This window comes from Rhinolophus ferrumequinum, chromosome 5 (genome assembly GCF_004115265.2).
Source record: "Rhinolophus ferrumequinum isolate MPI-CBG mRhiFer1 chromosome 5, mRhiFer1_v1.p, whole genome shotgun sequence".
NCBI classification, from domain to species: domain Eukaryota; kingdom Metazoa; phylum Chordata; class Mammalia; order Chiroptera; family Rhinolophidae; genus Rhinolophus; species Rhinolophus ferrumequinum.
The window spans coordinates 86,389,853-86,415,519 of record NC_046288.1 but is presented as its reverse complement, the minus strand read 5'-3'; the positions used below and the strand labels follow the sequence as shown (position 1 = coordinate 86,415,519).

Genomic DNA, 25,667 nt, shown 5'->3' with positions numbered 1-25,667 from the left:
TCCCACTTTGCTGAGAGTTTTTTGCTTTTTGTTTTTGTTTTCGTTTTTCCCTTCTTCCGCCTTCCCCTCCCCCATTCCGAGTCAGGCCGTTGTTTCTCAGTCTAGTTGTGTAGGACACAGCTCCCTGGCCCATGCTAGTGGTGTTATGAGCCTTGCGGTCCCCCTGGCTGAGGCAGTTGGTCACCGGTCGTTGGTCGGGAGCTCACAGCAGCTCTTGCCGCTGCTGGCCGCTCGCGCTGGCCACTGGCCACTCATGGCAGTACACGGTTGTCCACGGCAGCACACAGCAGCCCATGGCAGCACACGGCAGCCCATGGCCGCTCACGTTGGCTGCCAGCCGCTCACGCTGGCCACTGGCTGCTCATGCAGCACACGGTAGTCCACGGCAGCACACAGCAGCCCACGGTCCCTCACGCTGGCTGCCAGCCACTCACACTGGCCACCGTCCGCTCCTGGCAGCACACGGTAGCCCATGGCAGTACACAGCAGACTGCGCCGACGTCTGGCAGCTCACTGCAGCCCAGCTCCAGGGAGAGCCATTGTTCACAATCTTAACTGTAGAGGGCGCAGCTCACGGGCCCATGTGGTAATCGAACCGGCAACCTTGGCGTTAGGAGCATGGCGCTCCTAACCTGAGTGACCGGGCCAGCCCCTGTTTTTCGTTTTTTATGGATGCTGGATTTTGTCAAATGCTTTTTCTACATCTATTGATATGACCATGATTTTTATTTTTCATTCTGTTTATGTGGTGTATCACATTAACTGATTTATGGATATTGAACCAACTTTGCATACCAGGAATGAATCCCACTTGATCCTGGTGTATAATCTTTTTAATGTATTGCCGAATTCAGTTTGCTAATATTTTATTGAGGATATTTGCATCTATGTTCATTAGGGACATATAGTTTTCTTTTTTTGTAATGTCTTTGTCTGGTTTTGGGATCAAGGTAATGATGGCCTCATAAAATGAGCTTGGGAGCTTTTCCTCCTCCCGGATTTTTTGGAATAGTTTGAGGAGAATACGTGTTAATTATTTTTTTGGATGTTTGGTAAAATTCACCTGTGAAGACATCTAATCACCAGTCTGTTCAGATTTTCTGTTTCTCTGTGAATCAGCCTTGGAAGATTCTATGTTTCTAGGAATTTATCCATTTGTCCAGATTGTCTAATTTGTTGGCATTGGTTGCTCATAACATTTTCTTAATTTTTTTTTTGTATTTCTGTGGTGTTGGTTGTCACTTCTCTTTCATTTCTGATTCTATTTATTTGGGGTCCTTTTTCTTTTTTTCTTGATGAGTCTAGTTATAGGTTTGTCAATTTTGTTTATCATTTCAAAAAATCAGCTCTTGGTTTCATTGATCTTTTGTATTTTTTTGTTTGTTTTTGGTCTCTATTTCATTTATTTCCACTCTGATCTTTATTATTTCCTTCCTTGTACCCACTTTCGGTTTATTTTGCTGTTCTTTTTCCAGTTCCCTTAGGTGTAAGAATACACCATTGATTTGAGATTTTTCTTGTTTCTTTAGGGAGGCCTGCATTACTATAATTTCCCTCTTAGGACTGCTTTTGCTGTGTCCCATAGATTTTGGGTCATTGTGTTTTCATTTTCATTTGTCTTAAGGTATATTTTGATTTGTTTCTTGATCTCATTATTGACCCATTCATCGTTTAGTAGCATGTTATTTACTCTCCATGTATTTGTGTGTTTTTCATTTTTTTTCTTGTAATTGATTTCTAGTTTCAATCTTTTTAAATTTATTGAGACTGTTTTGTACCTAGCATGTGGTCTATCTTGGAAAATATTCCATGTGCACTTGAAAACAATGTATATTCTGCTGCTTTGGGGTGAAATTCTCTAAAAATATCAATTAAATCCATCTTGTCTAATGTGTCATGTACAGCCAATGTTTGTGTGTTGATTTTCTGTCTGGAGGATCTGTCCATTGGTGGCAGTGGGGTATTAAAGTCCCCTACTATGATTATGTTACTGTTGATCTCTGCCTTTATGTCTGTCAATATTTGTTTTATATATTTAGGTGCTCCTATGTTGGGTGCATAGATGTTTAATAGGGTTATATCCTCTTGTTAGATTGATCCCTTTCTTATTATGTAATGTCCTTCTTTGTCTTTTATTATAGTCTTCGTTTTAAAGTCTATTTTGTCCAATATAGCTATTGCTACCCGAGCTTTTTTTCTCATTTCCATTTGTGTGAAGTATCTTTTTCCATCCTTTTACTTACAGTCTCTGTGTGTGCCTTTGATCTGAGGTGCATCTCTTGTAGACAGCATATGCATGGGTCTTGTTTTCTTATCTACTCAGCTACCCTATAGCTTTTGATTGGAGCATTTAATCCATTTACTTTTAAAGTGATTATTGATAGGTACATAATTATTGCCATTTTTATATTTTTTTATCTTCGTTAGTTTGTTTTCTCCTTTCTTCTACTTAAAGAAGTCCTTTTACATTTGTTGAATTCCTTTAGCTTTTTCTTATCTGGGAAGGTCTTTATCTCTCTTTCAATTTTAAATGGTAGCCTTGCCGAGTAGAGTAGTCTTGATGTAGGCTCTTGTTTTCCATCACTTTGAATATTTCCTGCCACTTCTTTCTGGCCTGCAAGATTTCTGCTGAGAAATCAGCTCAGTGTTATGGGAGCTCCCTTATGAGTAACTAATTGTCTTTCCCTTGCTGCTTTTAGGATTCTCTTTGTCTTTAACCTTCGCCGTTTTAACTATGATACGTTTTGGTGTGGGTCTGTTTGGGTACATCTCGTTTGGGACTCTGCACTTCCTGGGCTTGTATGTCTATTTATTTCACCAGGTTAGGGAAGTTTTCAGTCATTATCTGTTGAAATAGGTTCTCGATCCCTTGCTCCCTCGCTTCTCCTCCTGGTACTCCTATGATTGAATATTGTTGCACTTGATGTTGTGTCACAGGTCCCTTAAACTATGTGCATTGTTTTTTTCATTCTGATTGGGTGAAGTCTGTTACCTTGTCTTCTAAATTGCTGATTTGATCCTCTGCTTCATTTAATCTGCTATTGAATCCTTCTAGTGTATTCTTCATTTCAATTATTATATTTTTTATTTCTGACTGGTTCTTTTTTATGGTTTCTATGTCCTTCTTTATGCTTGCTATTTCTTTGTAGAAGTCCTCACAAAGTTCCTTAAGCATTCTTACAATTAGTGTTTTAAACTCTGTCTCTGGTGGGTTGGTTGCCTCCATTTAATTTAGATCCATTTCTGGAGGTTTCTTCTGTTTTTTTATTTGAGACATATTTCTTTGTTTCATCATTCTGGTTACCTTTCTGTGTTTGCTTCTATGTATTAGGTAGCTCTCCTATGTCTCTCAGTCTTTGCTGGGTGGCCTTATGTAGTATGTGTCCTGTGTAGTCCAGTTGCGCAGTCTCCCTAATCTCCTGTGTGTGTCCCAGGAGTGTCCCTTGAGTGTGTCATGTGTGTTCTCCTGGTGTAGTTGAACCTTGATTGCTTTTGGTGTGTCAGTGGGTGGGACTGACTCCCAGGCTGAGGATTGGCTATGCCCACAGTGTATGAGCTGCTATGAGGGGGCTGACCCCTCAGAGGAGGCTTCACCCTTGCAGGCTCTTGTGCCTGTTGAGACCCGTCCTTTGGGTTTGCAACCTGTGGGGTAACCAGGTACTTTTCTGGTGTGGTCTGAAGCTGGCCTCTGGGTTCTGGGTGTGTTTCTGGTGTCTCTTGGTGGGGGTAGGAGGGGTCCTGTGCAGCCCAATTTCAGCTTTGCCTGTTACTAGACCATGGCTACTTGGTAGGAATCTCAAAGCTGTATGTGGTTGGCTGATACCTGTGCTGGACCTCGATGCATGTGGGGGTGGCCTTGCTGTGAACCTAGACTGGTCGCCACTAATAGTGGGCTTGAGAAAGCTTAGCAGAAGGTCCAGGGCCCCCGAGGCCTATTGCTACCTGCCAGCTACTCGTAAGGCCCAGCCATTGAAAGAGCCTCCTTAGGTGTGTATGCTGGGCTGGTTGACCTGGTGTCAAGAGTGCCCTCGGCAATGCTGGGCGCGGTGGAGTTCAAGGAACTCATGAGATGTTACTGGTGGTTTTTACAATGTTAATGCAGCTTCAGTTCTTACGCCAGTACCTGGCCTGTGACCACCTTGCACAGCTCACCAAGAACACTGGAGCAAGGCACTGCCTTAGACTCGCAAATTCCCGAGAACTGTCCCCGGTGCAGTTTTTGAGTCACTGTCCACAAAAATCTTCCTGGGCCATTGCAGGTTGTCTGCTGTTGTGAAAGACCTGCTCAGTTCGTGGGGGTGGGGCCAGTCACTGAGGTACCCCGAGTGCCCCTGGCAATGCAGCTCTAGGTGGGCGGGGCAGGGTTCCAAGGAGGTAAGGGGTGTGGTCGGCTGTTTCTACAAAGTCAATGTAGTCTTGGGTGCTGGACTGGTGACCACCCCACAAAAATGCCTTGAGAACACTACGGCCAGCCACTGCCTGTTGATGCTGTGGCACAGGTCTTGGGTTACTGCCACTGGCAAACATTTCCTGTGCTGCCACAGGCCCTCCGCTCTCTTTAAACAGGTTCCCTTCAGCCTGTGGGGAGGGGGCAGCAGCTGAGTAGTCGTTTTCCAGTGATGTAGCAGCAGTGGTTTGGAGGGCAGAGACCCAGGATGTCACCAAGGCGGTGTGCACGTGCAGATTCCACCAGACCAATGCAGTTCCAGACCTGCCCCTTTGGGGGAGGGCTTAACTCTGAAAAGGTGGCACCTTCATGTAGGCCACATGTGTGTCAGGCTCCACATAGGGAGAACAGTGGTTCCTGTCCCTCCAGCTCCTACACTGAAGCCACAGAACTCAGTCCTTCCCCACATGTTCTTGGGCCTCTCAATCTGCCATCCCTCCATCAGAGACCAGGTGAGGGCCTACGAGCAAGCAAGTCTGTGTGCCAGCTCCATAGAAGGGCGCCTGGGTTTCCAGCTGCCTTCTGCTCCACTTGGAAGGGAAGACTGAGTCCTTGTTGATTTTCACTGTCAGATGCTGTGGGAACTCCTCTTCCTGGCACAGGACCCCTGGGCTGTGGAGCCTGGCGTGGGGCTGGAGGCTACCCCCCTTCAGAAGGGATCTCTGTCACCAAGGTATCCCTCCCGGCATTCAGCCTCTATCTGTGGGATTGGGGTCAACCCGTTTCACCTCCCTGTTCCTTACCAGTCTCGATGTGGCCTCTTATTTATATCCTTATAGTGGTTCTGTTCAGCTAGTGTTCAGATGATTCTTGAGGTTGATTATTCTATACAGTGGTACCTTGGTTTTCGAACATCTCCGTTGATGAACACTTTGGTTTACAAACACCGTAAATTTTATGGATTATGGTATCATTAGATAGTAAAATTCATGCTAAATTTGCAGTTTTAGGGGTTGATTTTAAAGGTCTGGAATGGATTAATCCATTTTGTATTACTTTCTATGGGGAAACTGTGCCTCGGTTTTCTGTTTCAGAACTCGAACGGTCTTCTGGAATGATTTACATTCGAAAACCAAGGTACCACTGTAATTTATTTGTAATTTTGGTGTGGTCCTGGGATGCAGCAGGCACCGCACTGACGTACTCCGCCGTCTTGGACCTCTCTCGGTCCTTCATTATTAAGCTCCTGATTTGTGCAGAGGATGAGAAGCCAGCTCTTTAATTTACAAGCTTGCGACCTTAATCATACCGCTGAGTGTCTTCCAACTTATTCTGACTCAAAACTTAAGACTCCTAGGTCAGTGCAGATGCAGCCCAAGAACTCCCACCCCCTTCCAAGGCAGCCCAGCACTTAAGGGAACCAACACCTGGCACCCTAAAGCATCAGAGGAAGACTGGATTAGGGCAGTGCCAATCTGGGCTGTTAGGATGCTGGGATTCTGGGTGATTTTGTTCTCTGATTTCTAAAGTGATTTCTTACTTTAATCTATATGTTAAATAACACTCTGAATTCTATACACGAAGGCAAATTTCCTTGGTTGATATCCTAAAAATGACGTTGGCCAGAATCCCCTCAGGCCCAAACCCTGTGATCAGCTGAGGTCCATGGAAACACAGTGGGCCGGGTCATTTACAGTATACGAGCACACTACGCTTGTGGAGAATGGTTCCCGAGTCCCACAGCACACTTCATCAGGAGAGATGTTTAACAGGAACTGAAGTAGGGGAAAAAAGGTCACACTGATATTACAGTGCCCTTCGTTACTGCCAATATATAACATCTCCCAGACTAACTTATAAAACATAATTTATTTTTTGAACTTTTTCCTCTTCAGAGCTTTCCATTCACCTTCCTGTGTAGCCAGGCTGTTAAAAAGCTGCTTCACTTTTCGCTTTCTTTCCGCATCCCTAAAAATAGAAGGGGAAAAAAAAAAGAAAAAAGAAAAAAAAAACCCATTAGGTTTTGGAGGACAACTGTCCCTTTTTCATATCTGACCCGACAGCATTCAGAACCCCAAGGGGCCCATGACTCCCATGTCCAGTGCAGAGGAAGGAAAAGGGGGAAGTAGCCTGCCCGGCCCGGCCCCCGCCCTCAGTCCCTGCCCAGCCGTCAGGCCCAGGGCCACGGGGCAGCACACCACGGGGCGGCACACCACAGGGCACACCACAGGGCACACCATAGCTCCCTCACCGTTCCATGATCTCCGAGAGCTGCATCCGGGCCAGGAACTGGTTGTCCTTACGGATTTCCCGGACGGCGCCTTTAAACTCGCGCTTGTGTTTGTGGATCAGCCTTTTCCTCTCCTGTTCCTCCTTAGTGCTTCCCTGTTTTCTTCCAAACTCGAGGCTAACAACAGAAAGCCGGCGCCCAGGAGGCAAGAGTCTAGTTGGCCCCAGGTCTCAGCCAGAGCCCCTAACCTTCATGGGCTGCGACCTGCAGCCCTGAGCTCCCGGGGCCCCTGCAGGAACTGGGGGTGCTGTGGGGACACGGCTGTACTCACACTTTGACCAGCCGCGGGGTGAACATTTTCAGTGGCACCGGCTTGCTCTTCTCACAGATCAGCGGCTGACAGTGCGTCCCGTGGGTTTCCATTTCTGTCAGTATGCTTTGAGACAGCTCCTGAAACACGGAGAACGGAGGTGGTCAGGGGCCCGCCCACTGTGGCCTCACGAGCTCCTTCAACAGGATCTGTGTCCTACAGGAGGGAGGGGACAGAACAAGACCTTGTCCCCTGCCGTCAGTCCCCATCTGCTAGATACACGGGTGTGGGTGCATAGCTGTGCTTACAGGCGTGCCTGGCTATGACTGAACCTTCTCTCTCCTTGCCAACGAGGGAGGGGACTGTGCAGACAGCTCTTATCTTTCTTCACACCCTGCATGTGGCAGGACTACAGGCCCAGAGACTGGGTCAAGTGTCTGATTTAGGTACTTCCAGCATCTAGCAAACGTGATGGCATCTTATTTTCCAAAAAGACTGGCAGACAGGGCAGCAGTCTTTCATGGGCAACACTCCTTTCATGGACCCGCTGGGAGTTGGGTACAGGGGCGGTGGATGGGTAACCACCCGGCGGGGCCTAGGGTGGGACTGAGTTTCTACCAGTCTTTGTGATCTGACCTCACTTCATCCCAAGAGAAAGAACCAGATGGTTGAGGCATTTTCATCATGGCCTTGGCTTCCAGGAGAGTTGGCTGGGGCTTCTAAGGAACTTTCTAGAAGCCAGCTCACTGCTGTTGGTTCCATTCCTTTCCCCTCGCACAGGTTTATCATAGGCATGGCCATTCCCTGTCTCGTCTGGAGGTTCACCTCTGAGGGCCAAGTGCCCAGCCTCCATGGGACTCCACTCAAGCCACGACCAGCTCAGTTCACCCCGAGTCCACGAACCACCCATGGTTTCTGGGCCAGCCCAAATCCCATAGGGCCGAACAGCCACTCAGCCCTTTAAGGGACAAGCCACAGACACATCTACGTTAAGTGGATACAGGGTGGAGACCTTCCAACCTTCCACAAGATGACACGATGTCCTCATGGCCCATATCCTAGGGGATCAGAGGTACAACAGCATGAAGTGCTGAGTGGTCATGCGTGGAGAAGAGGCACAGAAAGCGAGGGGATCAGTAAGTACGTGGCTCTAAGGAGAGCGTTCCAGGCAGAGGGAAGGGCACGTGGGAAGACCTATGTGGAGGTCAGAGTGTGTGAAGGGGAGGGCGAGGCTGACACTGGAGGGATGACTTCCCTTAACGAGATCCCAGGCTGGTGTGGAAAGACGGGAAGTCGGTGCGGAATGGCAGGAAGGTAGAGCTAAAAGGCTGCGGACGCTCATTTAGACGCATATGTGGGAGCTTGCAGGTCAGACAGAGGGAGCCCTTCTGCCGTCTTGTACAGGACGGTGGGACTGTCCTCAGAAAACCTGTGTGGCCTGGGAGGGCAGCAGGCAGGCAGAAGGGAGCACATAACGTGACAGCTCTCAGATGACTCAGGCCCAGACTCGGTCCAACAGCTACTCTCAGTCTCTCACCATCGTGACTCTATTTCCCATTTGAGCTTCTAACTTGCAAAAATGGTGTCCTTGATGACCTGGCCACAACCCCAGTGGCAGGAACGCCACTCCCTGCTCCCCGGCGTGGAAACAGCCGAGCCGGACTGAGTGCTGTCCTGGCAGGGTCCTCACCTGGAGCTCGCAGGGGTGACTGCCGGCGGCCAGGTGCTCCGTCAGGAGGGCTTTGAGGGGCCTCGTGATGTCGTGGAAGGACGGCAGTGTGGCGTACATGAGCACGCAGTGCTTCACCAGAGACAGGCACACGGCCAGGCAGGACAGCCTGTGAGGGCGAGAGGCAGCTTCAGGGCCCGAGGCAAAGTCGGCAGAGGCCAGAGTCTGCTGCTCACAAGGCTGGAAAACCCGACTTGGGCCGTGGTCGCCGGGGCCAGACAGCGCCAGGCGCCAAGGAGCACAGCACGTGCCCTGACAGGAGGGTATCGATCGTGGGAAGCACGGCCGCTCGGAAGCAGAGCCGTCTATTTCAGCTTCTAAATTACTATCTGAAAGATCAAGCAGGTATATTTTGGAAATAATACACATATTCTTGGAAAGTCACTTTTTACATGGAAATAATCGCCATCAGGACCTGAACAGACATTTTTCCAAAGAAGACACACACATATGGCCAACAGGCACGTGAAAAGGTGCTCAAGGTCACTGATCATCAGAGAAATGCAAGTCAAAACCACAACAGGATATGACCTCACACCCAGGAGGATGGCTACTCTGGCTGTTCTCAAAAAGCCCAGAAAACAACACGTGTCAGTGAGGACGTGGAGACACTGGACCCTCGTGCACTGTTGGCGGGAATGTAAAATGGTGCAGCTGCTGTGGAAAAAGTATGGAGGTTCCTCAAAGAATGATATATTGAGTTACCATATGATCCAGCAATCCCACACCTGGTTATGTTCCCCAGAGTGAAAGCAGGGTCTCAGAGATTCCACACACCCGTGTTCACAGCTGTAGCATTCACAACAGCGGAAACGTGGGAGCCTTCGAATGTCCATCAATAGATGATGGACAAGCAAAGGATACGACATCACACACAAGATCCCACCATCCACAAACAGATGAAGCTGGGGCACCTTGGTGCAGGCTCCTAGGTGATGCCCAGCTCCTGGCGGCCTCTCTGAGGCCCGGACTGGCACCGAGGGCCCTGGGAGCTGCTGCACAAGCACAGGTGCCACTGCCCAGGAGGCCCGTGCCCGGCATACCTGGTGTGGTTGGCCTCCGTCTCTGTCGGGGCTTTCAGGCCACTTGCCCAGAGGAGGGCGAGGCTCCTCGTCTGCCACGTGGCCGTGTCCTTTTCATCAGACACCACGAGCAGTTCCGAGTTCTTCCCAAGTGCTCTGAAAGGGTGCACCGGAATGTAACCTGAATGCAGTGGGACAGGGACAGAGACCTCCGTGTTACTGGGCTCACGGGCAGGCTCGAAGAGCGAAGCTACAGAAGGTTCCCTCTTCAGAAACATGCACTGATTTTTACTACGCAGACACGGGGTGAGAGCCTTGGCAGGGGTGCTGGGGCCATGTCCAAGGACAGACCAGGTCCTTGCCCGTACACAGAAATGAAGTGGATCGAAAATTAGGCGAAACAATGGATGACACGAGAAGCCGACAAGGGGATGGGGGTCAGGTGGGAATGCTGGGGGGTGGGGCAGGCTGCAGAGTTCAGCAGGGCAGAGGCCTGTCCTGAAGGGCGAAGGCCAGCAGAGGCCCTGGGGTGTACAGGACGTAACCCCATCACCCAGAGGAGCACCTGAGGAACAGGGAGCGCACAGCGGGGCGGGCAGAGGAGTGTGGTACAGGAACAGCAAAGGGGGCAAAGCGGGGAGGGGCAACTGGCTGACAGCAGCTCGCCCAGGCGCTGCCTGACCCATATCCAGTGCATTCTACACTTTGCCCTGACCGCACCCATCTTGATGGGTTTCCCTGGGGGGACTGTGCCTCTCCGGTGCCCATCACGTCAGCACACAGGACGGGTGCAGCCAGGGAGCAGGAGCCACACGCAGGACGGTGCTTTATGAGTTAAAGCAAAAGGACAGGCTGCATTTAGCAGCCTGAACCAAGGGCCTGCCACACACCTTAAGGCATAGTTCCTAGGTTTGGAACAGCACTGTCCCACTGGGCACTTAGGAGGCGCTCAACACCACAGACAGGCTGGAATGGGAGATCTGGGTCTTGTTCTTGAGATAGAACCTACAGACATGACACAGCGAGGGGACAAAGGCCTAGCAAGTCCTTGGTGGTCCCATGAGGGGAGCAGCGAGCGGGAGGAAGCTCTGGGAGGCTGCCTGGAGGAGGGGAGGGGCGTAACTGAGAACAACTGAGAAGGTCAACAAGCGCTGAAATGTTTTCTCATCAGAATACGGCTTTTGACTCTCTCTCCTTCCAGAATTCGGAGCCCGAAGACGCCATCCAGAGCAGTGCTGCCCACGAGACATAAGTGAGCCACACGAGTAACACATTCTTGTTTGCACCTTCAATGTACTTTATATGCAGAGCACGCATCAGTTCAGACTGCACATATCAATTACCATCCTGATCTCTTCCACATGTGGGTGTGTACACACGGCCACACTGAGAAAAAAGCTACTCTGGATGATAGGATTTCAGACATTTTTGTCTTCTTTCCATTTTTCCATATTCCGAATTTTCTACAATGAGTATCACTTACTTTCAGAAGTCTGTGAAAAAAATTCTGAAGTATAATACATTTGAAAAAGCTTCAAATCAACTTACCTTGGCTTTGCTTATTTGGAGTTGCTATGTAAAGAATCCCCAGGAGGAAATTAATCAGCTCAGGGACGAACCTCTGCGACAGCGACACGTAGTCCAGGAACACACAGCACACAAACAGACCCTTCACAGCGTCTTGGAGAGACAGGACGGGGCACTGGAAGGAATGGGCTCGGTAGAAGGTTCCACACATGGCTCCCAGGTGAGCCGCGCACCCTGATCTTCTGCATGGAGGGGACCACCCCTCCCAACGGTGGAGGGTCAGTGGGCTTCAGGCAGAGCTTTGTGCATGCTGAGGCCCTTCTCAGCCGGCAGCCAGTGACTGCAGCGAGCGTGCATGGGCGTGAGCTGCCTGGAAAAGGAGCTGCTGGGACCTTGTTAAAGCTGAAAGCGGGACAGAGCCCACGTCGGACTTGATGCCCTCTTCACTAACTTGAAAGGTTGTTTGCTGGGATCACACCCCACTACCTCCAGGTGCTAAATCAGACCCCCCGCCCCAGTCCGTCTGGGGCTGCTGGAACCGGGCTCTGGGAGGGGCTGGGCCGCTTCTGACCTCAGTCCCATCTCGTCATCCTGACGGGCCCTTTTGGATGAGCCTGTCTTATGCCTGACCCCAAAGGCCAGTCTCCATGGCCTCACTGAGCACGGCCCCAGGAGATGCTGGCTCTGATGGAGCGGGTGTGACCGTGTGACGAGTGCAAGCGGGACATACCTTCGTGAGCAACTGGCTCAGACACACCAGCGTGGGGGTCACGACAGGGTGCCAGAAGTCAGAGGTCGGAAACAGCATCCCAGCAATTTTCAAGTAAATGAGCTGGAAAGGAAGTGTGATGACACAGATTAAAGAAGGAAAAAGAAGTTTAAAATGCTGCCTTTAAAAAGGCCCAAGAGTAAAACAGGCTTGCAACCTCTATCGTGTGGTGCTGTCACCGTGGCCTCTTAGCCACGGCAGGCCTTGCAGGTCGGGGTCAGTGTCCCCCAGACCCTGTCCCATACACGCTGGAGCGCACCTGTTCTCTCGCACACCACAGACGGCCGGCCTCTTCTGGGATGTGCGGGCTTCCCTGGTGGACCAGTGCGTGGGCACAGCACGGGGCTGCACTTTCCGGGGAAGCCCAGCAGGGTTTATGGCCCATAAGGCTGGGCAGAGGTCCCTACTGCCTGGGCGCTCATGACCACCTGCCCCAGTTCAGCAGGAAGCGGCCCGAGGCTCTTGGGCCCACACAGTGAGGCCTGCTCTGAGCTGTGAGCTCAGAGGGAAGAGGACCTCTCCCTTCTGGGACAACCTCACAGAGCCTGCTGGAAAGAATGGCAAGCCCACATGTATACCTCGTAGGGTCACTGTGAGGATTAGGTACAGTATACCCACTATACAGATGAGGAAACTGAGGCTCCTGGGGGAGCGGAGCTGGGAGCTGCGGGCACTGTTCTCTGAACATTGTCACGTGCTCTCTGCCGTCCCGAGCTGAGATCCATCCCCCCACCTGCTCATCACGCGACAAACGGACCCCAGCGCTCCCAGCCTTGGTTCGAGCAACAGCCAATTGCTAACGGCAGTATTTCTTTGAAGCTGTCAAGATCTAATGTCATATCAGGTAGTAATGCAGGTGAAGCGAGACTTAAAACATGTCAAATCAGGGTGGTACAGCCTGGTGGCAGGGTGGGTCTGGACCAGACTGGGAGACCCACCCCACCACACCCCCAAGGAAGTGGGGAGCCTGTGCTATCTCCAGGACATGAAGCTGCCTGGACTACTTTCTCCCAAGATGACATTTAGAAACAGAAACATGGCTGTTTTGTCTTAGATGACGATGGTAGCAAGCTATTGCTTTTAGGAAACTACCATGAGTCAGGCACAGCCTGCAGGCTACCCTGACACAAGGCACCAAAAAGGCAGGCATTGTTGTCACTGTCACTGCCGCTTACAGACAAGGAAAGGGGCCAGGACCCCACAGCTCAGATGAAGGAACTGGGCTGCGGGCCGGGCAGCCTGCCATGTCACCACTACATGGCCTCCCCACGAACACTCCTGGCAGAAATGGGCTCCGAGGAGGCAGAGGCTGGATTTCCTTGCCAGGGCTCCAGGTACCCCTCAATCCCGGCTAAATAGGGCAAGGCCTAGTGAGGACGCTGGGAGGAAGCTCCCAGAAGAACTGAAGTCACCAGCAGTGGTTCACAGACACCGGCTCGGACCCTATTTTGTGGAGTCTATTAAAACCAAGAACACCAATCCTGTGAAAAATTTTTAAGTTTCTGCTAACAATTGTTAATTCATTTCAGCACAAAGACCTGAAAATGGAATAACTGAACAAGTGTTTCCTCAAAGTTACTGAAGTTGACAATACCACTCATGGCTGTCATAAAACTGTTCTAATGTCTCTTAGTGAATGAACAGACGGGAGGGAGCAAAACCAGCCTGCAGGCGTGGGTCCTCAGAAAATCAGCTTTGTTCGCCTTAAAACCTCTTTGCCATGAAGACAAAGCACAGCCTGATGCATATGCAATCAACCAGTTTCGTTTTATGGACACACTGCAGGTCACTGTGCCCCTGCAGGTCACTCCAGAAGCTCTAGGGACAGCCCACCTAGCGAAGCCATGTCAGTCGTTCAGTGCAGTCCTGGTGGCTGCAGGCCCACGACCGGGTCAAAACGAGCCCCAGCTTACCACGTCCAACCCCGGAAACGCGGCTCGACCTTTCGCCTCAATCATCCCTTCCATCTCGTGCATGGCATCTCGGAGGACAAACTTTATGGAGTCACCTGCAGACTCAGGAAACATCTGGCACAGGTTATATAAATGCCTGTTAATCAGAAACACAAGTCAGGGGCCAGTGACTCCAGGTACAAAAACACTCTCAGAAAACCCCGAACCTCCCACATTACCGTTCTCCTGTGAAGTTACCTGCTGACTGTAAGTTTGAACTGAAAACCCCTGGATGAAGACACTTTTCCTGTTGCGGCTACCTGGCTGGCCTTCCTGGCGAGCCAGAGTTTTGTAGTTGATTTAAAATAATCTATACTGTTTTGCCATTTCCCAAAAACCTGGCGGGGACCTCCGGTAGGAAGAGCTCTACCTGTGGTAACTGTGTGGGGAGCACAGGCGCCTGACCGTGAACTCCAGACTCTGCACCAGCACTTCTGAAACGGCTGAAGCTGGCTCGGCACCACGAGGCCACACGCTGTCACTAAGCCTCCCAGTTAGAACTCCCTGCCATGCCTCCCCCCAGCTACCACGGGGCCACCAGCCACCACGGGGGTCTCCGCTTCATGGGGGTTTTAGTGCAGGGAGGGTCTGGAAACTGGCCGCCGTCCCTGCACAGGGCGGGAACAGGTGGACAAGATGACGTGCTTCCTAAAAGGAGCCCGGTCTCACTGAGGTGAACACCTGGGGTGACACTGGACTCCCACCGAAGAGTAGCCTGAAATTTCACTGGCTAACGAAACAGAAAGTCGGCCACCGAATACTATGATCAAATCTGACGGGGTTCACTGTAGCTACAAACCCTGCTCTGGGGCGGGGAGCAGCTGACCTGTCCCGCGCGCTGTCGCTGCTGAGAGGATGGCAGCTGGTGTACGCCGGACAGCCCGTTTCTAAGGCCGACCTTAAAAGCTCTGTATTCTTATGACCCTAAACAGGATGAACTTGTTGAGCTCAGCCCCAGCCCACCAGCTTTACTTACACAACCAACTTATCAATTATTCGGAGGTCTGGTGGGTTGTCTGTAGCCACGTCGCCAACGTATTCCAAAAGGAAGCCAAACAGTTTCTGCAGGAACATGATGGAACGGCTCAGTGCTAATCTCAGAACAAAACCACGGGCAGCCCACGCACGTCACCACACTGGCGGGGTGGTGGGGGCTCAGGGCTACCGACGGGTAGAGCACCCCGCTGAACCCCAGGGGGAGCACACACGAGTGGGGTCAGGCGTGCACCTCCACAGCGTGGCAGACGACACCTCTATCTTACAAGAAAACCAAGGACGCACCCAAAGTGGGCCTTGCTCAGTGACTGACTGCAGCACGTGCCAGGGGACAGGCTCGTGCAGTCGCCCATTTCCCTGGCTCAGTGTGAGGCAACAGTGCCTGCCTTCCTGGGCCTGCTGTGGGCCTCAAGGGTGACGCATGTCAAGGCTTGCTTCTCTGCCTGCTCCAACCCAGAAGCATCACAGCCCGCAGCACGTGTGTGAGGGCGACACGAGCTGGGTGGCCTGCAGGCCCTGGCAGCCCCCGGTGGGCACACCCTCTACCCCCAACCCTCCACCTGCCTTTCTGTCTACATACTTCTAATTTCGCTTTGTTTCCCACGGCGAGACTTGGGTGGTTGCATTTCTGAATTCTCTCCACCACCAAAAACTGCTCTTCCACTGATTTTCCTGATAATAAAGACTTCAGCTCTTCATAGGATTCTGGAGCTATGAAAAACAGGGACACACCGCACACTTAGCATTTGAAACAAGAAGGACCAGAAGGACGCAGGTGTCTGCTAACAGGAGCAAACCCAGCCACAGCGGAAGCAATATTGCTTCTTCTGCTTTACCAAGCGATACCTTAATGTCTGTCTGTGACACACGGATCTCATCTCACATTGTAATGCCAGACACATCCCACGCGTGCTCTGTGTGTCCTGACTGAGCTCTGATTAACCTGGGCTCTCAGTGAGCAGGCCCGAGGATAGCTGCCATGAGGAAATGACCGGCGGCCTTTGCTCTATCGGGACTCTGTCCAAACACCCAACACGCAGTGAGGCCAGGTGACAGAGTGGCAGCTTTAGTGCCCAGACTGGTTCAGAACGAGCTGGAAAGAGCCGAGTGGAGCAGTGTCGCCACCTGAGACTCCCATAGAAGCCAGCTTCACCCGTGACTTCGTCCTCTCTGGAAATGACTGAAGTCACAGGACCATGTCGGACTGCGTACCAGAGAAAACAACGTACTGTATCCCACGTCAGATGTTTTGTGGCCAAACAAGTGTGCCAAGGTGTGAACACAGGCAGCCTTCCCAAGGCCACTCACTCACCTCCCGGCCCTGCCATGGGTCTCCATGGCAGCTGCCTGCCCACCACAAAAGGCTGACTGTTTAAAAACAGAAGGAAGATGCTTCTACGGAAAGATGTGTGTGTGCTGTCACCTGCTGACGACCCACAGAATGCCTGCGGGCACGCAGCCAGGGCTAACCCTCATGCCAGGGCCTGGGTCAGGCCCCAGGGTGACACCAGACAGCCCGAGGAGAAAGACGGCCGTGCCCATCCAACAGCCAAGACCTAACAGACAGATCGTGTCCACCCTTAGTCCCCATGCCACATGCGCAGCCCCAGCATGGCAGGCTTATCGCCAGGCTGGGTGTCCTCCTGAAACCTAAGAAAACCCGATTTTGTGTCACCTGCAAACGTATAGGGCAGCTCAGTTCTTGCAGCTTCTCGAGCTTCCAGATCACCGCTCGTCGACCTGTTCCTGGGAGCCCGCCGCTGCCCCCACTTCGGCCTCTCACTTTCTTCCTCGCTGTCTGCGTCGGGCTCCAGGTCCGAGTGGCCGTCGGAGCCACTGCTGCCCTCTGTGTCCCCCTCGCTCGAGTTCGCGCCCTCTTCCTCTGCGCTCTCACCATCACTGGCTGCCTCGCTTTGCTCTCCTTCGACGTTCATTTTTCCATCCTGGGACAGAATGCCGGAAGCACAGGCGTCACGACCCCAGAGACACAGTGGTCAGGGCACCTGGTTACTACGTCACATACTGTGCACACGGTGCTTTATCTCACTCGCATGCAAGGAACACAAACGCTGTGCTGCAGCTGTCTACTGGCCAGGGCTTCCCTGCTCACCCCCTTTGATGCCACCCTGGTCCCAGGGCTGAAGGCCTGGGAACACGTTCTCCAAACCCTGCTGCCAGGACCCGGGGTGCCAGCAGCTGTGTAGCAGCCACCACTGGCTCTGGGGCTGGGGGACAGCTGGGTTAGCCGGGGCTTCCTGGTATTTGGGCTGCACCTGGAAGAAACCCTGTCCCCCCCAGATAACCCAGTGTTTTGGGAGCACCCAGTTCCCTGCCTCGGATCCTCTTCTGCCCGATACACCTGCCTGCCCTAACCCTGAGGGGTACACTCTAAAAGGGCTTATGGCCTTATGGGGTTTATGAATGAATACCACACCAGCGTTAGAAAAGCACGTATTGGTCTCAGAAGTATTCAGGACGCTCAGCTCTACTCAGCTGCCCGGTGTCAATGCTGAGTGCACGCAGAACTCAGACACCGGTCAGCAGCCAGAGGAGCCTGGTCGGCCTGGTATTATCTGCGTTCCTGCTCCAGACGCGGTGAGAACTATGTCACTGTCTTGTCCCCACTCTCGGTGTCTGATACACCATAAACACCCAAAGAACTGCAGAGAGTTTCAAAAAGACAATTTTTATCCCTGACGAACCTACTAAAGGAAACACCGGCAAGTGTGTTCTTTTCAGGCAGAAAGCAAAGAAAGGCAAATGTCTTACTTTGTAAGAAAGCAGACGCCTGTCGTCTTTGTCTAGTATGAAGCCGTCACTTAAGTCATCTGCAGACACGTGTTTTGGTTTCTTGGTGTTTTCATCCTCGTCCTTTCCAAGCATTCTTCGGAGCCTGTCAGCCTGAGAGGAGAGAGAGAAGCCATGTGACGTGTTCAGCGCACGAGTCACAAGGAGCCAGGCTGTCCTGCTCTGTGGCAGTCCTCAGAGCTCTGGCTGCCTTTAGGCTTCTAGCAGACATGCCGACACTTGGTTGTATCATGTCAAAGACTCTTCTTAACAAAAACAACAAACACTGTGGCAGAAACGTCTTCCAATGACAAGGAAGGCGAGCCCGTTACTCTGGGGTCTTCCTGGTCACATCATGCCAGCCCACCTGATTGTCCCCGGCCACATCACAGAGCGTGGACAGCTTACCCTGAGGTTGGCATGTGGCCAAACCAGCAGCCCGACGCGTATTATGTGAAAACACACCGGACATAGGAAGAGGCCCATGGCGAGGTTAGAGTGAGAAGGCCAGACGGAGGACAGCGTGTCTCGATTTCATTTTTGTTTCCATATAATGACATTTAAAAACCCTTTTTTAAGGCACAGATAAAGTAGAGAAAGCAGTGTACTATATTATCAGCAACTGTTTTAGGTGAAGGGACTGTAAGAATCATCGATTGTTTATTTGGCGTCTGGGCATTATCTGAACTTTTTTGTTTTTATAATATGAAAATACATATTTATAGTAAAATAAACATAAACTTTAAATAGCCTAAAAAGGTTTCATTGATTAAAGCAGAGTTTCTTCGTCCCACCTTACAAAGCAGAGCAACAAGGCCCTAAACGAAGGTCAGAACAGCCCCCTTCCCGCCCCGCACAGCGCTGGGGCTGCCCAATGCCCTGTCCCCGTCCCCACACCTCCAGGTTCTTGAGCCGCTCCTCTTCCTCCCTGATCAGCTCCTCTTCCGTTTTCATCCTGTTAGAGGGCTGTGCCTTCATTTCAAAGCCAAGCTCACGAACCACCATGTCATATGCATCAGGCTGGGGCAGAAAGAAGGAACGTGTCATTTTTTAGAAGAAAAAAGGCCTACACAGCTGGCTTCTTGCACTTCCAGCCATGGCTACACACCATCACGGAAGACGCTAAAGCACATCTTGAGCCTTTTCTTCTTGAGAGGAAGCTCAAGAAGCTTCTCCACAGTGCTGAGGACATTTTCAGGTCATATAAGACTTCTCGCTTCCAGAAAGTTCTCCTCAAAATATATCTGTATTAATAAAACTAAACATTGCTCATCTAGGTGTCAAGCCCCTAAAAGAGAGCTCAGGTGAAGGTACCAGCAAGGCTGACTCACAAGGACGTGCTGACAGCCACGTGACCAGGTGAGCTGGTACAAGCCTTGCTATTTCCTCCAAACCAGCTACTCAGATGAATGCAGCTTGTCAACAATTCAGACTAAGACTGCACCGGGAACCAAATAAGTAAATGTACTAATTCAAACACCATCTGATGGTCTTGCTGCCGAACTATTTCTCATACGAAGAAATAGCTGTTTCTTTAGTTTATTTTTGAGTAGACATTGAAGTAATTCTCAGTTTATCTCTACCCCGGCGTAACACATATCAGATAACCTGATGACGACTCAATGGAAACTTGGATCCTGACAGAAACGGAGACGCAAGTTGTTGCAGCCAAGGCCACAGACCAGGAGGACGCCTGGCCACCACTTTTTCTCCAGAAAAGGTCAAGTGAGCAGTGAGCTCAGTGTCCGCTTCAGCCACTCGGCCCTACCTCAGGTTTCCCCTTTTTGTCTCTGTTCTCCGACTTGGGCGCCTTGTGTGCCAGGAGAGCCTGGATTTCCTTCCAGTCTTGGTCTAGCTTCTCTGTGAGCTCCAGGGCATCTTCTCGCTGAGCTTGTCTCTCCCTCTGGGAAAGAAAGCAGACACAGGCGCACCATTACTGCTTGGCTCTGACGGGCGGCCTGATGTCAGCGCCCAGCCTACACGTGACAACCGAATGTGTCAACATTGGTGTCTTAGCTGCAAAGCTACCAAGTCTCCCCACAGAGCCCTCATTTCCTGCCACGGACTGCGCGTGCTGGTGCAAAGCAGTGCCAGTCCCAGTACCTGTGAAAATGCTGCAACCAACCAAGCAGGCAACCAACAAAACCCCAAACCCCAAAACATCAGAGTGCACGCTTGACAAAGTCTCAAATAGTCCTATTGAAAACGGATGCTTTTCTACGTTCACAGACAGCAGTACACAGCCTGGAAATGTGCGGGGAACGAGAGGTGAGAGCATCTGGGGGCGAGTCTCGCGAGGGAGCGCCCCACGCCTACGGTGTAAGCAGCGCACCTTGTCTTGCTTTGACTTCGCCACGAGCTCCTCAATCAGTTCTCTGCGTGATTTGGGTCTCTCCCCATCTCCGCCTGGCAGCTGCGCTGTCTTCTTATGAAGGAGCCCGCCGCCTCCGAAATGAGCCGCTGTCAGCTCGGCTGGAGACAGAGCAGAAAGCACAGCGGTGAAGCCCGGGAGCGGCTGTCACCGCCTTCTGCCAACGCTTCTCCAGGCGCAGTCCTGAGGGCTGATCCCACATTCAAGGAAAAGTCCTCACACCCAATGGCTGGCCTGAGACCCTGGACACAGTGGCACTTAAGAAATACCCAAGGTGAGCCACTCTTTCCACGAAAACCCAGAGACAGAAAAGCACCCACCTGCCACGATCTGAGGGATGGAAACACCACAAAAAGAGGACCTGTTCAAGTGCATTCAAATCTCGTGAGGGCGGCAAATGCAGTAAAGCGAGCTAGAAGCTGAGCCCTGGGAGGGGTAGTCGAGGACCAGGGCCACTGCCAGCCCCCACCCCTCACAGCGACAAATCATTGCTCCTCAAACAGCCTGAATTACCAGGCAGACGACAGAAAGAAAACATGTGGGCATCAACCAGTTGGAGTGGAAAGAAAACATCCAATTTCTTGGATGATAAAATGGAGGCTTAGGTGGGAAGCAATTTGCCCCATATCACATACCAGAAACAGAAACAGAATCTTTTAGGCTGCCTTTCCGACGGCTGGGCTTCTCACTCTACCCACCCTCGGGCCAAGCTGGGGTCCACAGCGCTGCGCCCCGCCAGGCCGCACCCCAGCGCCAGCCCCCGCTTGCTCTAATCGTGCTTCCTTGCTGAAGCTGCCGCCTGGTTACATGAAACCACACTTGTACCTGTGCAGGTAGACAAGTCCCCTTGCTTCTCTGAGCCCCTGGGTAAAATGGCCTAGAGGATTCGGAAGTGCTTTTTCAGCCTCCGAAAGCCTCTGTCTACCTTCCTTATCTGTCTACATCTGCATATACACCTTCTTAAAGGTCTAAAATTAGAGAAGTAAGGAAACCCTGTTATGTGTGGAATTTCTGGAGAGGTCAACGATCAGTGGCACCTTTGCCTGACACTATTTCTCAGCGTCTCCAAGAAGGGCAGGAACGAAGTCCCGTGCTGAGCAGACAGTGCCCTTGTCCCGCGCTTACCAGACAGCGCTCCTCGCTCCTCGGTGTCACTGTCACTGTCAACGATGTCATTGTGCTTTTCGATGTCTGCCAAAGACTGGCCGTAGTGAGTTAACTCCTCATCTTCGTTTAGGTTGTAGATGTTTTTTTTTTCATGTTGTCGCTGACATGGGGAAAAAAAATCTGTTTCCTAAAATTTCCACATCCATTTAATAGCAAAACCCAATTGTTTTTCTATTACGCAACGTGACAATGTAGCCTCAGCAGCTTTAAGATTATTCTGGATCATGTGAGTAATCATTCAGATATAAACAGAACCCACAGAAGTCAACAGACCAGGCTAAGCTGCTGGTCTCTCATGTGGCTTTTCTCAACAGGAAGGTTTGAGCACCCACTCACTCTCTACCCACCCGAGCTGAAGCAGTACGTTAGTCAAAACTTGAGGACACATCACTGCCTGCCGTGCACTCTGGTTAAGATATTTATCCACCTGCAGCAGGCTGCTTCCTCTTTGGCCTCCCCAGCCAAGGGACGGGACTGACGACCCACCCGCTGGACCTAGTGGGCTGGTGCCCACAGCAGCGTAAGTGACCTGGGCAACTGCCTTCTCCTTGTGCTCGACTCCCGTGCCAAATGGCACCACCGCTCCCCATACCTGCTGTTCCAGAGCGAACCTCTTCAGCATCTTCTCCTCTGGGCTCATGCTACTGTTGTACTCCCCAAACCGTCTGTCTGTAAACACATTGGACTTCTCTCTTTCCTTGTATTCCTTTAGTAGAGTCTGGGTTCGCTGAAAAACAGATGATAAAACAATCTCACCCTGGTCCTGCCAACTCTGTGTTCTGATGCTTGCCGATCTTAGCCCCCAAGGGAGAAAGACTTCCACAAGAGGACACTACAACGGCTCTAACGAATTGGAAGATGAGACACACTGCCACCTGGCCATTAGGTGTGCCTTAGGCCACTGAAACCCAGAGTCCCCCAAAAGGGCCAATCTTCTGGCTGGAAAGACGGGCCTCGGTGCTGAGGGGAAGCTGGCCTGCTGCCGTACATTGGCGCAGACGGCAGTCTCCAGGGCGCACTCTGTACTGGTGAGCCCAAGACGGAAGGTTAAAGAGAAATGCCAGCGACCAAAGATAAAGCAGAGCCTGAGGCCCCTGCATCAGGTAAGGAAGCTGGAGGAGCTGGGGTCCTAGCTGAGAGGGAGACAAATACAGAACAAGGAGCTGAAAAGGAAGCCATAATATCAACTCCATGACCAATGTCAGGCACAGACTGTGACAGCCGCGTGTTTGCTCTTTGCTGTCACATACACGCGTTTATTTTATACACAGCCAATCGTCGTCACTCACGGAGTCCACGCCTGCAAATCTGCCACTTGCTAAATGCACTTGTAATCCCAAACCAGCTCCTGTGGACTCTTGTGGTCATTCACTGACACGGGCATGAGGCCCAGGAGGTGCAGCCAAGAGTGTGAACACGGGTCCCAGTGAGGACTTGGGGAGAACCGAACCTCTCTGTACACGGGCGATAATGGTGCTGACCGCAGGCTGTTCTGAGGGATCCCAAGAGTTCACAGAGAAGAAGGCTCAGGACGGAGCGGGCCTGCGCTAACTGCTGTGTGAGTGGGAAGCTCCCGAGTCTGGACTGGGTCCCAGCTCGGAGTCACAGAGCTGAAGACAATTCAGCACTGCTCCGTCTCGGTTTCCTCAGGTGTAAAATGGGGAGAATCACAGCACTTCCCTCACAAGGCTCACCGAGGACTGAACGTCAACGTCCCAACTGTGCGGGATCAATGCAGTAACTTTTGTTATTTTACAGATGAAAAAGTGACAGCGGGGCCTGGCAGTCTCAACAGCAAGCCTGCTCTCTCTGGATCAAGTGCTGCCCTTGACTAGAGAAGACGAAGTGACAGCCCATTCACTTTCGAGGGACCCGCAGAGACCGAGACCCAAGTACACCTGTCCACCGTTTTTCCCACACACATATCATGACCTAACTCAACTGGACGATCTGTGTTTCCTCCAGACGGTTCTGAGCTCTTCGTCCTCACGCCTCATGACACCTCGTGACACCTCATGACACAAGACGATGTACCTTCAGCTCTGCCTGGGGACGTCCTGCTCACCCTCCAGAGCTCGAGTGTGACTCCCTCTGTGAAGACTGTTCTGACTCCCCTGTCTGTTACACCTTCTTCACTCTGAGCCCCGAAGCAGTAAGGTTCTCCATCTAATTCCTGCAAATACTGAATTTCTATTGTGGATCAAACCCTGGGAATTCAGAGGCAGCCAGGCCCCCTCCAGGCCTCTCACCCCCAGGACTTCAGCATGGAGGACAGAGCTGGACCCATCAAACACTAGAGGTCTGCACAACCTCTCCTGTTTGGGTCGTGGGGCTCGGGAAAGGACCAGAGCGGTGGCTTGGGCTGGCCCTTGAGAGAGGTGGGGGACAAGACCGGCCTTTGGGGCAAACTGAGTTGCAAAAGGCAAAACAAAGACAATAAGTTGGGGTCAGATTGTGAAGAAGTCTGAGAATGACAAGCTGAGAAGTCTAAGAACAATAGCTAGTATTCAGAGAATACTTGCGATGGGCTAAATGTGCGATTTTATTTATTTCTTATAACCACCGTGAGAGACAGGATGTATATTATCCCCACTTTAGAAATGAGAAAACCGAGGCTTAGGTGGTAAACACAAACATGCCAATTCCAGAGCCCACCCTATCCGACCCCCGACACCTGCCGGGGGTGTGTGATGGGGCAGTCATCCAAGTCAGCTGGCAGTCTGTCTCGTTATTGAACACACTGCCAGCTCCTTGCAATAAGGATGACAATTGGGTCGCCCACTGTGTGACAAAATATAGGTTACGTGCCCTTGAAGGTGGTGACCAAGTCTTAATTTACCTTTGTGGCCCGAGTAGCCAGAGCAGAGCTTAAATGTAAGTGCTCAGTGGAGCATAAAGGCTTTGCATTTGAACCGAGTGCAAGCCCCAGCCCTTACCAGTTGTGTGATGTTAGGAAATTCACTTGTCCTTTTCGTGCCTTAATTTTTTTCACCAACCTAATGTATCTTCCTTAGAGTAATTAATAATAAATATTGTTCATCAAACCAATGAATAGGTCTTAGAAGCTGCATCTAGGATGCCACTTGTTGAATTGAATTTGAAAGGTACAGAATACTCTGTGACCCATCAACACAGGAAAGATGAAAGCTACAACACTTTCTGTAGAAGGCAGCATTTCAGTTACCCCGCAAGGGACAAGGTCGTGTGCTTCAAATGAGAGATATGCTTCTTCTTCAAACATCTATTGCATCCTACGTAATCCCGGGTACTGTGAAGAAAAAGATCCATGGTGCCTAAACCTGCAGAGCTCAATCTAAATAAGGAAAGGTACAACAGGTCTGTAAGATGCCATGGTAGCACTGGAGTGATTACCTGTCTACCTACCTTATCTACTTACACCTGCATATACACCTTCTTAAAGTTCTAAAATTAGAAAAATAAGAAAACCCTGTTACCTGTGGAATTTCTGGAGAGGTCAATGATTAGTGGCACAAGTGTGCTGGGTCTCGAAGGAGGGGCAGTTTTCTAGGGGAGAAGGTCATGCCAGCCCACGCAAAAGCAGAGGCATGAAGATACAGTCTAACTGATATGGAATATATATGCTGTATGACATCTGGCTGTGCCAGGCACTCCCCTCAGGACTCTAAGTGAACGCGTTTGTCCTTCCAACAGCCCTAGGATGTAGGTATTATGGTGATCACCATTTTACAGATGAGGAAACTGAGGCGCAGAGAAGTAGCCAGGTTGCCCAAGGCCTCCTGGTTAGCCAGTGTGTGGCCCAAATCGTGGCCGTCCGGCTACTGAGTCCGTGCTGCGACGGAATTTGTTCAAAAATCACGCAGGGGCAGAGGCGTGTGGTGTGGTGGTCAGGTCCCGAGCCGGGGAGCAGCGGGGAGGATGGACGCGCTGTTAGGAGTAGCTGGCAGGCAATCTGTGCTCCCGAAAGAGCTAGGAGGGTGCGGCGCGGTCGCTGCTGTCACGCAGGCCCAGGACAGGGGACACCCACCAGGGAGGGCCCGGCGGGCGGGGGGCCCCGCTTACCTTCTGGATGGCCCGTGCGCGCGACACCCCGGGTAGCCCAACGTCGTGGCGCGTCTTCCTGCCCAGGATCTGGAACTTCTGCCTGTTGACTTTCACTTCGAACGGATTGGGGTTGGGCCTCGCCCGGCCGCCCCGCGCTCCCGCGGGGGCCTTCGTGCGCGCCCCGGCCGCCTTGGCCTTTCCCATGGCGTACACTCACCGCACCCCAAGACGCCCGTCTCCGCACGGCCTCAGACACCCAGAGGAGGCGAGGCGATGGCCAGACAGCCGGCGGAGAGCGGCTTACTTCAGGAAACACGTGCGGGGTCCAGGGCGCCGCCCCGGCCGTCAGGTCGCGATAACAGCCGGCGAGAAGTAGGTACATCCGGCTCGGCCTACT

General features: G+C 51.6%; 1 protein-coding gene across 1 annotated transcript; it reads right to left on the bottom strand.

Moving 5' to 3' along the window:
* Nucleotides 1-6,237: 6,237 nt before the first annotated feature.
* On the bottom strand, nucleotides 6,238-25,648 carry NOP14 (NOP14 nucleolar protein). The gene is made up of 18 exons (XM_033105780.1): nucleotides 25,289-25,648; nucleotides 21,840-21,974; nucleotides 21,206-21,347; nucleotides 20,042-20,181; nucleotides 19,478-19,612; nucleotides 18,607-18,729; nucleotides 17,692-17,823; nucleotides 16,598-16,865; nucleotides 15,503-15,633; nucleotides 14,903-14,988; nucleotides 13,888-14,023; nucleotides 11,936-12,037; nucleotides 11,227-11,380; nucleotides 9,700-9,859; nucleotides 8,618-8,765; nucleotides 6,949-7,067; nucleotides 6,639-6,794; nucleotides 6,238-6,355 (listed from the first exon to the last, which is right to left on the bottom strand). The coding sequence occupies exons 1-18, from the start codon at nucleotides 25,472-25,474 to the stop codon at nucleotides 6,256-6,258; spliced, it is 2,553 nt and encodes an 850-aa protein (XP_032961671.1). The 5' UTR covers nucleotides 25,475-25,648; the 3' UTR covers nucleotides 6,238-6,255.
* Between the last annotated feature and the right edge of the window lie 19 nt (nucleotides 25,649-25,667).

Excerpts from the sequence above, each read along its gene's own strand:
- NOP14 (XM_033105780.1), bottom strand. The coding sequence starts at position 25,474 with ATGGGAAAGGCCAAGGCGGCCGGGGCGCGCACGAAGGCCCCCGCGGGA. Across the intron at positions 9,860-11,226 it reads TCCAAATAAGCAAAGCCAAG|GTTACATTCCGGTGCACCCT; the intron begins GTAAGTTGATTT and ends CACTGCATTCAG. Across the intron at positions 6,356-6,638 it reads CTCTCGGAGATCATGGAACG|GGATGCGGAAAGAAAGCGAA; the intron begins GTGAGGGAGCTA and ends TTCTATTTTTAG.